Here is a 13,916-nt window from a genome sequence, read left to right on the forward strand (position 1 = left end):
AGTGGTTAGATGCAATTATAGTAGCCAAAAACTTCCAAATGATTCCTAAATTTAAGTTTATTCTAATTACAACACAAAGCCATACAATAAGTTATGTCTTCATTCTGAAAGTTATTTTTCAATTATGAAAATGTCATTAATGTTAAGTATATATGTAAATTTGCCAATAAAATGTGTTAATGTGTTGTCATGTCACTATTTATAATTACTTGAAACATGATTTATATTTATGTGACAGGTTTGTGCTGTGAATTCAGACCGGCATTTTAATATCGGTTCTTGGAGGTATGACCTTAAGATTATTGGTTATGATCTTAAAAATGTGCGGACTAAACAGCCATACTTTTCAGAAACTACCTAAACATTATAAAGTATATTATATCCATTATATTATATATTACACCATTTATTCATTTTCAGCAAGCATTTAATCCTCACAACAGGAAGATAATAAACAAAACCATATATAACACCTACCTTTGTAAAACCTGGTTTTACCTTTGTAAAACCAGTCTGCTTCAACAGAGTGAAACAGGCTTTGTCTCAAGTCAAATGTCCCATCTCTAGTTGATAACTTTTTCTTTGGGTCCAACTTTCTTTGCAACATGAATAAACTTGATGCATCTAAACTTCTGAGGGTGTGTTGGGAACATCTGGCAAAGGAACAGGACAGGTTTTTCTAAATTCTCCTCTTTGTCTGAGCTTCTCTGACATTACAAGAGAGACTGGGGACATTTGAGTGTGAAAGCCTAAACTCTGCAGGCCCAGGAAACCAAGGTGAATCAGGAGCATAAAAACTGGGTGTGGTACGAGTCTGGTAAGACTATGTTATACGATTTTGGGTCAGCCGCAAAGATACACTCAAGCAAATTAGACTCCTTAGGTGTGGGAAACAGTGCTTTGCCAACACTGTTCATAGTAGTGATGGAGCACTACTGACCTTAACTGGGGAAATGTTCTGGTAATATAAGTAGTTTTTTTTTTTTTATATATAACTGATATCCAGCAAAGATAAGAATCAGCACCTCCAGGTAAGAGGCTGTCATCCTCATTTAAGAAAGTGTGGATTACCTTTGGTGGGTTATGAGTGGGTCGCTGCCTCATGGAGGTGCATGGGTGGGTAAATTTTGCACAAGTCTATTAAAGTGAAGACACAAAGCAGGACCAAAGGACTAAGTTATCAATTTACCAGTCAATGCAGGACCCAATGCTCACCTATGGTTATAAAGACAAGCACCGAAACACCTGTTTTTCACCATTACCCTCACTTTGAGGGAATAAGGTGAGGAGTGAAACCATTTAGAAGGTGGTCTGGGCTGAGTTATTGCTACTCTGCATTGAGGTGCTCTGGGTTTTTTTTTTTTTTTTTTTTGACTGTCTGGTCTTCAGGGATTTTTTATTTTAAAACTTTGTGCTTTTAGTGTTTTTCATATTATTCTGTCTTGTTCTTTGGTTTGTGACGCCTGCATGTCCTAGTACACCTGAGTTAGTTTTTCCTTGTAACCTGCCACTGCCCCGAGAAACTCCATCCATCCATCCATCCATCTATTCATCCATCCATCCATTCTCTTAACTGCTAGTCCCAAAGAAGGGTAGTGTGGAAGTTGGAGTCTATCCCAGCAACCGTAGGGCAAGAGGCAGAGTGCATTTGGACAGATTGCCAGTCCATCACAGGGCCACCCAAAATACTCATTTATCTTTATTCGCTCTTTAGATAACTATTTCACCTCCTGTCTCTTGTTGGTCATCACATATCTCAACAATGTGCCAATCACTGATCACGGTATACATGCTTTTTGGTTTTCACAGTTCAATACCTGGTTTTTATCAGTGGAGTTTCTCTGCTGGTCAACTTTTTCTTGGAATGGCATCCATTCAAGAACATTTCAGACTGTTTTTTTTTTTTTTTTCTTTTTTTGGTTCCAGAAAGTATTATTTGTTTTTGCCTTGAAAAACAAATTATACTTTAGCATTCAAAAACATTGCAATCACATTTTATAAACTGCACTTTCAACAAAGAATATATAATTTAAGTCATATATCAACAGAAACTCAGCTAAATCACTTTACAATCATGTGCATAATATTCCATGAACAATTTCAATACTCTTTCTAATGCAGTTTTAAAGGAAATAAAACATTAACTATCACAAATTCTCTTAGGTCAGTCACTGTTATAAATCAGGGATTGTCTTACTGGATATGTCGCCGTTGACCTGGGCTTTGTAGCGGGGACACATGGTGGTTTGTCTTGGGGCATCTTCATTAGATATCGGACTCCCTTCAGGATTGGTATAAAATAATAGAAGTGGTTGGAAATGTCCCCTAATACATTTTGAAGCAACGTCCTTCCATTTGGATCCAATCTGGTAAAAAGAAAAGTGTAATATGAGCGCAGGCAAACCAGAGTGATAAGTGGAAGACTTATAAAATGGGATAAAGTGATTTCAAAGCAATTGTTCTAACCTCTTTTACAGTAGCATCATCAAAAAACATCCACTTTGAGGATTTGGTGTGATAGGCAAAAGCTGAGTAATGTTTACTTGAAAAACAGATCATTCCCACCAGATGTAGGTCACTCTGTTTAGCATTTTCATCAGTCACTCGGTTGAAAAGCTGAAAGAGAGTATATTTGATCACATCTGATTGCCACATAATACTCTCTGCCAGATGCCAAATCCTATGAGAAAAAAATTACACAAACAGGGTTTTTATAACCAGTTACAGCATGATGCCTCCATCTCTCATATAAGAAAGAATAACATCACTGGAAACTCATTTTATAACAAATCTTTCAGCAAACCATATATACTATAAGATAACATCATACTTTCCCATTAGCATTTAGTGCTTGCAGACAGTAAATATTGCCATCCAGCCTGCTCATTTCATACCCCACACAGGTTCAAACGTGGGCCAAGAGACCTGATGATGTCCTCCGTGAGATCAGACTGCTCAGCATCCCATACAAATCCAATGGTCACAATCTCAGGACAGTTCATGAGAACTCGACGGATCTTGATACTCTGCCCACAGTCACTCTTCAAAAACACAAAGGGAAGAGCAGCTCAATGTCCGTCATTTTATTGCTGTATAGACGAGGAATTTTTTTCATGAATGTATACATGTTTTAGAGAAAACGAAACTGTTCAGTGATGCATAATTCACCATTTGCTTTAAATAAAATTTGTGTGTATTTATAAAAATATGTGTATAACATCAAACCAGATAACGATTGAAGGCTATAGACAGTAAAAAAAAAAAAAAAAAGCTAAATATTATTACATTCATGTAGATTTTAGTTTCATTGTACACATTATAAACTCAGTCCATATTTTGTTTTTTCAGCTTAATTTAAGATAGTGATAGCCATCAGATTTAGCCTTTTAGGTTTAAATTTCAGACTGGGGCAAAAAACAGTACAGTAATGTGATAGGGAAAATCAAGTTAATTTAATCAGGTAATGAACTGGAAAAAACTGGAAGGTATTCACATATTTTTCAACCAACAGTGCAAAATATCATTAAGCCACTCAACCAATTTCATAAATGGAAATGGGCACAAGCCAAAGCTGAATACCTGTCCTTCCTCAGACAGCACTGAATCAAGAGCCATCATTCATCAACTGTGGCCACATGGGTGATTGCTAAGGGAAATGTTTGTCAGCACTATAATAAAGACTTATGCTCAGTTATGTAACATAAACCTTTACTGTGGAAAAAAAAAAAGCCTTGTGATAGACACACTCAAAGGTAACATTCATTCATTCATTCATTCATTCATTCATTCATTCAGGTTCACTGTTGTCAGATGAGTCAGTGTTTGAAATCATTTTAGGGGAGAATTCAGGGCCGTTTGCGATGGACTACTGATGAAGAGATGCAGCTCAGTTACACTTTCATGTGTTAATACTGAGAAACACAATATCATTTTTAACCTGCCTTCAAAATGACAATGTTTCCAAAGATGTCCCCGGAGAACCCTTTGTTTTTGTGATGTTGCTAGCTTGGCAGTATTGCACACTTTTGGGCTTTTCAGAACAAGTTCAAATATATAAAAACCACGTGGCACTTAGACTGGACACACGGGGAACTTATTTAACCAAATATGTGACTTTTGAGATTTTATATGGGGTTAGGAATACATTTATTCAAATAACTTTTTTGGGTTTTTTTTTTTTTTTAAACACTATTTTTATGATTTCCCTCTGCCGATTTGGACTAGTTTGTGTAGGTTCACTATATAAAATAAAAAAAAAAAGCTAAATCCATTTAAACTACAGGTTGTAATGCATGTAAAACATAGGAAAAAAACATGAAAATGGGGGTAGGATAAGTAAGGGAAAGATTAATGCTCTTACAAGACCCTAAATCTAATAGCTGCACCAACAAATCAGATTTTGAGTTCATAATTTGTTATAAAATAAATTAGTTTTTAATTAGAATGCTATGGGTTGGAAACTTGGACAAAAACAGAGAAAATCTTATTCTGTTTTTCATTTCTTTAAAAGTCAAAGCACCTAACCTATCACTCAGCATATTTCCATCAGGAATGCTGCAATAGAATGAAAGAGCCAGCAGTTCTGCATCACCAAGTTAATACTGCAGCTGGAAGCGTTTCAGGAAGAAGCATTGGCTTAAGGGAACATGGCGCTCAGCTCAACTAAACTGATGCACTTTGAAAACTGACACAGAGGTAGCAAATACAGATGAGAGGGAAAACAACGGCTAAGCCCTGACTGCTATTTATATCCCAATACTAGTTTGGCATGATTTCCTTCCGGCGGCTTCCAATGCAGCATCACACCAGAGAGCACAGAGAGCATGCACTCTGCACAGTTAGGAGCTGTTTTTATGCCCATCCTGAAGTAACTTGCTAACAAAAAATTGTATGAATTATTTATTAATAATTGTAAAAAATATGCTTCACTAATTCTTGAAATCAGCCGAATATTGAACTAAAAATCATAACGAAGAAAGTTACTGAACTACTGTTCTTAAAAAGAAAAAAAAAAAGAAACAATGTTGTGAAAAATTAGAATGGAAAAAGCTACCAGTAGCTATCAAATGTGTAACCATACCGGGCAGCTTCGCAGATCTCCAGTGCTGTTTGCAGCCTGCAGAAGTTCTCCGAACATATCAGACCTGAGTCGTTCGTTCTTCCCAAACATACGATCCACCTGTTGGCTGTGCAGGACACAGGAAGTCCATTGATTTTTTCTTTTTTAAATCCAAAAGATATTTAATAGAACACTTAAATTGACACTCGACAATCACACAGTTATTCCCAAATTTTAATATTTGCTGACTGAACAATAAATCTCTGAAGAAGATCAGAAGTAACTTTTGAAAAAAACTTCTGGACAAACTTAAATTTAATATCACGTCAGTGTCAGTATTCATAAAAATGGAACTAATGGTTAGTGAGGCAGAAGTTATGGCTGAACAAATTTGCTGGACTGCTTTCGATTTACACAGTCACCTGTGTAGATATGCAATTTTAAAATTTAACTACATATAACAAATACAACATTTTTAATTTATTTATTTGTCTTCATATTATTAAACAATAAAAGAGATGTTTCTGTGCTTTGGTGCATATTGGATGTCTGTCATTACCTGCTTCAAAATAAATAAAATAAAAGCATAAACTTGTCACTTTGTTTGGGGTTTTCCAGGATTAAAGATTTCAGTTTTACTGGGTAAATTATATCTGAAGTTTGTACATCATGCTGCTACAGTAGATTGATGCAATGCTCCCAACTTCTTTCAACTTAAGTGCAAATTCAGCTGTACTTTGTAAGTGAGTAGTTGAAACTCTGTTTTGGCGAAAAACAAAAAAGTCAGCATGTTAGCATCTGGGTGCAGCTAAAAGCAAAAGGAGGTCTTGCTGAAATAAGACATTATCATAAAATCTAGAGGTAGCAAATGGTCAACCATGTTTAGTAAAAAGAGTTTATAAGAGCTATAAAAAAAACTTTCTATGCTGATTTTATTATAATGAATATATATACTGCATGCTGTACAACATCAAGGTTGGCAAAACATTTTGAGATACTCAAATTATTTTATAGGCATCGTATTGATTCATTTATTTCATTCTTTTGCCTGATTTTTGCGTGCCATTTTCAAAGGGATTGTGAGATGTTGGGCACTTACCATAAAGCAGTGGTGGAGACATAATGTACAAACTCTGTGAATGGGTGTGGGTCTGAAGAAGCACCACAGCAGCGACACACAAACTGCAAAACAAAGCATTGTCTTACATCGCACACTCTAGATCTAAAGTGATGCACAAAACTCAAGACACCTGCAACAACAGATATGTGACTCATTTTTACTAACAATCTGTGTTGAATTTTTAATGTTAAAAGGGGCAATAAGTAAAATCGCTTTGTGATGAACTAGAGGTGTAATCTAATCTGGAATTTAACATGAGGTCACACACTATCTCTCAGATTGATCTCTAGCTCTGTGTTTACCTCCCGGTATCGTTTGTGTGTGTTTATGTGCGATCATATACATTCATGTGAATCACCGCCTCCTTCCTCCTCTCAGAGCCCTTGGCCCTCCCTCCCACCATGTATTTTCAAAGTGGGACTTTGTTTTGGTCTACAGGCAGTGAACAACAGCAAACTATTTTGCTTTTTGCCTATTTATTTTATGCAACTCAGTATAATTTAGGATAGTGATGCGACAATCCACTTTTTGAGGTTCTCATTCAATCCTGATATCTGAAATTTGGACATAGGCAGATAAGCAGAATAATATCTACTGATAACAAATCTGTTTATGTGAATTTTAATGCCGATTATTCCTGTTATTATTAGGATGTAGTAAACAACTCATCATTTGTTAATAAAAGAACTGACAAACTGTATAACCCCGGAAGAATTTTTTTTAGTAAATCAAAGTAAATCAAGGACAATGTTTGTAGCTGCTTTATTATCTTAATAGGTTATAATTTAACAGTAAAAACTGATTTTTTTTAAAAAAAAATTTACATTAAAGTTCCAATAGGATATGTTGAAAGAGCAGCAGGATGCGTATAAATAATTTGGGGACGCTACAGTCTGACAGCACTGCTGTCTAAAAGCCATCAAGCTGCAGCTGTGAGCTACACAACCCAAGCAATAGATTCTGACATCTTCCTCCAGCTTCTTCATGAGTTGCAGAGCAGGATTGCAACATTTTAGCTTCCAGACTATCAGAATTTTACTTGACAGAATGATGAGTTGGAGCAACTTTTCTATAGATTTATCATTCCAGTTTTCACATTGTTTGCTGGAAATTTACCACTCCACTAGAAAGCATCAGTCGACTCTGCAGAACATTTTTGTTTACGTTAAACAAACAATGTTTTTCCCAGGAAGCCTGAAAACCTTGGCTATACACAAATTTTAAGTTGCCATCTTGCCTTATTTCATGTTTCCAAACTACAATATATCTAAATTAGTGACAAAGATCAGACTTCTGAGCATGTGCACAGTAATACAGCATCTAAACCAGAAACTCCGAGTAAAAAGCTTAATCATATGTAATTAATTATATATATGAGTTTTAAATAAAATATTACATGAACTGATTCTGTATTAAAACATAAAAACCTGCATAAAATGTCTACATTGTAAACACTGGAACACAAACGCTCCCTTCATGGATATGTGAGGTATATGGGGGAATTCAGAACAATAAAGGATCCATAAATCACGTCAATATAGGACCCCAATACTGATCTTAAATCTGATTAGTCCCAAATCTACTTTAGGAGCTTTAAAACTGACACTTACCTGCTCATAAAGCATCATTGCGAACTTCTGATGGGTTATGCAGGATTTGGATGAGCAAGCATCAGTTGGCTTGTCTGAGACAATATGCAAATGGATTCGCTCCAGGATGTTCTCCTGTTTGAAGGAAATATAAATGTCAACATTTAATACATGCAGACAAAGACAGATCACAATACAGCTACACAAACACAAAGACTGAAAAGCTGATATGACCTAAAGTCATTGCAAATCTCAAAACTATAAAAATACCAAGTCCAATATAAGAAAGACTGAAATGGCTGAATGCACTTTCATGCAGTCGTTAATCTTTATAATATCAGTTACTGTTTCTTTTTTTATTGTTTTATACTGTAAAAAGTGGAGGACATGCAGAAGAAATGCATTATATAATGTCCAGTTAGAATGGAGAAAGTCCACTGAGTATTATTTTTGATTGAAAGTCAAAGCTACATCATACAAAGCACTCAGCAGCATCATCCATCAGTCCGAGTTGGAAACGCTGTTCGTCCTTAAAAGTTTCAGCGAGGGCGTTCCGCAGGCTGTCGGATGGAAGGACGCGCTCTCTGCTCTGCTGAAACTGGCTGAAAATGCTCTAAAAAAAGGGGAATGACAAAAAAGACGACAATGTAACAGCATGATACTTTTTAATAATTCACTGTAATTTTTTATTCATTTATTTTTTGTTTTAAAGAAATATTGTGGATAATGTACCTTCAAAGCACAGAAAATGCAGGCATCACCCAGACAAAAGTGACCAGAGAGCTGTCTTAGACTTCTTCGGAAAATGTCCAGCTGCCATAGCACCTGTGAATGGTCGAAAAATGAACACCATGTTGAACTAAAACAAACATTTTTCTGTTTTTCCTCCTTTTTTTTTTTGTAGGGTTGTGTGACATACAAATGAGAGGTCATGTCCTATTTGAAAGCAACTAAAATCAGAGTTATAAAATTGATTAAATTCACATTTAATTTGGAGCTTAAAAGGATATTCCCTTCACATAGGGTTGTGTGTAATACTTACCAGTCAATGTCTTAACTGCAGTAGATGGCAGTCAGGCTACTCACTTTGGAGAGACATAGTGTTGCTAAACTAACAGCAACTTAGAATATATCCACCAACAAAGAAAGAATTTCAGCATCTAAAACTATAAAAGCACTCGAGGAATGGACACGTCCACCAAGCAGTTCAATTCCACTTATATTGTGATTTCTACACCTTCTGCGTTTATTTTATATGTACATACTATTAGATTTATAGCTTAATTGCTAATGAAACCACAGTGCCTTGACTATATTGTAGTGTTTGTTACATGTTTAAATCTTAATTAGCAATTTGCATTGATAAAAAATTTTTTAAATCTCTTATTTTTATCCTGTTCTGGATCATAGTATTTAGATTTTTACCAGGATCCAGATCTATGATATCTAGTAAAACCTGTTGGGAACTTCTGTATTTCTTGGCAACGACCTTGATACTTCATTGTGGGATTATGTGAATATATAATGAAAATTGCCTTATCTTGCAATTATAAAGAATCCTTCTAAGAAATTCCTGAATCCAAATTGTGATCCAGATCACTATCCCAATTTAATCCATTATTAGAAAAAAAACATTACAAATCCATCCAGCAGTGTGTGTGTAAATTTACAAATAAACAGGAAAACAGACGAAAAAAATTTTCTTACACAAGCCAAGAAGCGAGTTGCAACTAAAACGTCCTGGCAGGTAAGAAGTGATAATTGGTTTAAAATGTCACAAATCCCTGTGACATTTTTAATGTTCATGATGTTTTAGATGGTGAAAATGAGTTTACTCCATCAGGATACTCAATGATTCTTTAAATACACAACTCATGAGCATTACACACCATTTTTCTTCAGTTCTACTTCTTTTCTCATCTCTTTAAATTGATGAGCAGGGTGCTAGTGTTTTAATGTTTGACTCTATCTATTACATAAATTAAAATCTGCAAGATTTGTTTCCTCTAAACTGCTGTTCAGGTGTGTGAATTTGACAGAATAAGTATAAACCCAGAGCTCACAGAGTGGTCAGCAGTCATGGCTGGTCAAGCAAAGATTGGCTGATTCTAGCCACTGGGCAATCAGTCGGTCCCTCTCAGCTTTTATGTGATGTGAAAAGAGTGCAAGTACTGCCAAACTCACCGAATTTCAACACACACACGTGAAGCTGCAGCTTACTAAGTCACTACCATCTATCAGCTAGTTACTGCGGTTGCGTGAGAAGTTTATCTAACTAGCACTACCTCACACATACACAAGAACGGGTTGCTTTCACAAAACAATAACAAACCACTAGTGTAGAAAGTAAAAATCTACCTGTCAAGCTTGGCTGACAACATCTTTTGAACAGTGATTAAACCTGCATTTAGAAGACATACATGCTAAAATAGTGAAGGTAGAGATTATGTGTTGTGTATAGAAAATGTTTTGCAGTTAGTGACAAAACTAATTAACAGCAATCTGAATTGTATCAGAAATGTAAGCTCTTCTCACCTGAACAGCGCTGTTGAGGAAGCAGCTATTCTGCCCAGGCTCGTTCAGCAGACCTTTCGTAAGTGCCAGAGACAGCATGCTCCCAGGCTGGTAGGACTTCTTCAGGCCTCCTCCAGGTTTCTTGAACATTTTCACCCATGATATGGAGTTAGAGCCTGCAGCTAATGAAAACCATTTTGGACATGTGCACTTAGTGTGATAAAATACAGTCACATTTAAAGCATAATTTCATAAAAGAAAGTCTTTCATGACAGAATAGAGTCCCTGGATGATAATTCTGTTAATCCTCAATGCTGCTCATTATGTCACTAATCCAAATGACTGATTTGTTCAGATGCCAGATGAATCCTGCCATCCACCTTCTCCAGAGTTAGAGGGAGACTTGCTGCTGCTGGACATCCTGGAACATGGGAGCTGGTGTGTTGGTCTGGCCAAGGGCTGCATCCATTTCAACCCCACGCACTTCCGCAGCGATTTGTGGAAAGCATTGTCAGGATCAGCCACAGGGCAGCTTCAGACATGTGCTACTGTACATTGAATGGCAGCTAGAAAAAAGTGTGAAAGCAAGAAGAGGATCAGCAAATCAGAGTGGCTACATTTGAGCTTTCTTTGTGTTTCAAGCCCAATTTTTAAAAAGTTAACAGCATCTTAATTTTTTAGGAAAATAGATAGCTTTTTAAAATACGAAGATAAAGTTTTCCTGCCTAAAATCAACAATAAACATGTTATGAAACTATTATATATGTTTCTATTTATACAAAATGGCTAAATAATCATGGATATGACTAATTATATAATTGTGATTTATTTTTTTGTGTAATTCCTTTTTATATTATCATAGAGACATGTGAAAAGTGTACAACCTGCCATCTCTGAGTTGGCTTTCATTAGAACATCTGAGTAAAAATACCTAAAAAGTATGGTATTATGTAAATAAAAACTTGAATAAACTACAATGCATCATATTGCAATACAGTATAATACAATCTCATTATCTATTCAACAAAAACTAAGCCACAATACAGAAGCAGTGTGTGAAAAAAACACTTCCAAATTTAACAGCTTGTAGAACTACATTTAGCAGTAAACACTTGAAAGAATCCTCTCCTGAATTACATTATCAGTTTGTCAGATAGATGTAAATGTTTGCCCTCTCTTCTTTACAATGTTCCTTCAGCTGATTGAGGTTTGCAGAATCTATTTAATCGCACGGTATTTTAATAAGTTCCAAGTACGAACTTTGACCAGAGCTATTTCAGCCTTTCTGTTCTAAAGTTACTGGTATGCTCAGGATCCTGTCCTGTTCGATGACCCAGTTTCAGCCAACCTTTAGCTGTCATAGAGATGGCCACACATTCGACTCTAAAATATTTTGGTAAAATGAGGCAATACGTCCACATCCTGTAGCTGTAAAACAAGCATAACACCTCCAACACTGTGCTCAGTTTGCATGAGGTGTTTGAACTGATATGCTCTGTACAGTTTTCAGCAAAATAAACAATTCTCACCAACAGCTTGTTGTCAAGTGCTGCTGATTAGGAGTGCTGTTGCAGGAAACATCCAAAACCTGAAGGATGTTTTAATTAATGTCATGTAGTTTAACATGCTAACTCTGTCCTGTAGATTCTGAGATGCAGTATTGTTTTTTTTAGAGGGGTGTCACTGAACTTTGCACAGTTTTGCCATTGGGGTGGACTTGCTTGCTGTGATGCCCACACTAAGGTCATCCCTGCTTGTGAATATGCTTGTTGTGGACACCAGATTGTTTAGAAAAGGTCTATTAACCTTTCCCTAATTGATGAGAAGCAAAGCAAGAATGTTTTTTCTAATATCATTCCTGGTGTCATAGCATAGTGTTAACTCACGATATAAAATATTTTTTGTTAAACACATAACGACCCTGCCTTATATGCAACATGTTGTACCTCTGAAGTTGTACTAACCTAATTTTAAGACCTGAAAGGACCAAGATACATTTCCTTTTTTGCTAAAAGAACACCTCTAAGCCTTGCATAGATCCATTCAATACATTACACCAATTAACACCAGGTATTAGAAACAAATGCCTGACTTATTTAATAACATCAATTTAAGTTTAAGCTGCCTCAAAACCATATTTAAACGCGCGACTCATCCATCATCACAAAGTCAAAGCATAGCTATAACTGCAGACTGTTAATACTTTTACAAACATGTCCCACCTGTGCTTCAGGTTCCCGCATTACGTAACATTACGTCCATACACTCACATTGGAGTTTTAAGTAATTTTTAGTCAGTGCACATTGTCTTCCCAAATTATAAAACATGCAGATTGAAATCTACAACATTTACTTGTATTACCTGTATATTTCCTTATGTAAGCAACCATCTTTGATAGCAGGTTCAAGCAGAGGGCATGCATCCTTATTGAACAGGATTTGATGAGCCGATCATCCGTATCGTTGCTTTAAAGCTCATTTTAAAAAAACGAGCACTCTCCCTCATTGGAGACATGCTGCCAGTGTTACAACAGACTCACGATGTTTTTCTACACGTGAGCAGCTCTTGCTTATCCACAGTCCTGTTTAGAAATATGCCGCAACTTGCATCCATGCTTGGACAAAACGAGTGCTCTGCGCTCACCTTAAGAGGACAGCGGAACGATGTCTCCTGCAGGCGGTCCAGCTGTCCAACACGCCAATCCAACCACTTCTCCCAGAATCCTGAAAATAAAACTGGATGGAAACGACTGCAGATATGTCCGAGTGCGTGCACCGCCCTATCTGTGCAGCATTCCCAAGTCCTCCGACGCGCACAGCAGCGCCAGCCCGAGCGTCAGCGTGATGCCGCACACACCGGGGAGGACCGCCTTGTTTCGGTGCAAAATTTCCTCCTCTTTTTTTTTTTTTTTTTTTAGCAGAAGCAGGACCGATGATGGCCTGTACCAGAATGTCCGACGAAGATTAGTGATGTTTTGAGCCTTAAGAGGTCAAACTCCGCCCCTAGTGTAGCCTCAAGTGCACTGCTGCTGTATTGTAATCTTCAATCCGTGCATGGTAAACTGCGTGCAAGCGGAAGGTCAGACTTCCAACTTGTCATGATGATGATGAGAGAAGACATCACATGACTGCACTGGTTTCATAATCATGCAGCATTGTGGGGAATGAACCCGCTTCTGTTTTTGACAATGGTCTCGGTAAAATGCCTAATAAAAGAGCAGAATTTTTTAAATGATTTTATGAGTTTTGGAGGAAAATTTGAAAATATGCTACTTATACTTGCTCAAGCTCAGCAAGCACATAATGTTTTTTATCTGGCCTTTTATGACTTTTTACAGGGTTGCAAGTGAAAAATATTTTCTCTTTCTTTCTTTTCTTTTTACCTTGAGCGTTGCCAAATTGTAAATCTATATCTGTGGAACTCTCTTGCTGCAGTAAATAAGATGGGAACTAAAAAAAAATTTAAAAAAAAAAAAAAAAAAAAAAAGGAAAAAAAATGGGGCAGATGGAGGGCCTGGCAGGGGAAAGGCTGCGGAGCTTAGCAGGTTATAAGTGTAGACAGGAAGGCTAAAAGAGGCTGATGCAAGCTGGAGTCAGCAAAAGTGACTCTAATTGCTACATTTTTCTACATGGG

The 13,916-nt window shown here is 36.6% G+C and overlaps 1 protein-coding gene across 1 annotated transcript in view; it reads right to left on the reverse strand.

Moving 5' to 3' along the window:
- Positions 1 to 13,226, reverse strand: part of usp53b (ubiquitin specific peptidase 53b) — a 29,464-nt gene extending 16,238 nt beyond the window's left edge. Inside the window, exons 1-11 of the mRNA XM_079264897.1 lie at positions 12,927 to 13,226; positions 10,663 to 10,848; positions 10,304 to 10,464; positions 8,501 to 8,593; positions 8,247 to 8,381; positions 7,790 to 7,903; positions 6,159 to 6,241; positions 5,081 to 5,186; positions 2,895 to 3,041; positions 2,467 to 2,616; positions 2,198 to 2,366 (exon numbers count right to left, since the gene is read on the reverse strand). Coding sequence (XP_079121023.1) covers positions 2,198 to 2,366; positions 2,467 to 2,616; positions 2,895 to 3,041; positions 5,081 to 5,186; positions 6,159 to 6,241; positions 7,790 to 7,903; positions 8,247 to 8,381; positions 8,501 to 8,593; positions 10,304 to 10,464; positions 10,663 to 10,747 — 1,243 coding nt within the window. The 5' untranslated portion in view covers positions 10,748 to 10,848; positions 12,927 to 13,226. The remainder of the gene's footprint in view (positions 1 to 2,197; positions 2,367 to 2,466; positions 2,617 to 2,894; positions 3,042 to 5,080; positions 5,187 to 6,158; positions 6,242 to 7,789; positions 7,904 to 8,246; positions 8,382 to 8,500; positions 8,594 to 10,303; positions 10,465 to 10,662; positions 10,849 to 12,926) is intronic.
- Positions 13,227 to 13,916: the final 690 nt, after the last annotated feature.

The sequence above is a fragment of the Telmatherina bonti genome (assembly GCF_933228915.1).
Source record: "Telmatherina bonti genome assembly, chromosome: 3".
Taxonomy (NCBI): domain Eukaryota; kingdom Metazoa; phylum Chordata; class Actinopteri; order Atheriniformes; family Telmatherinidae; genus Telmatherina; species Telmatherina bonti.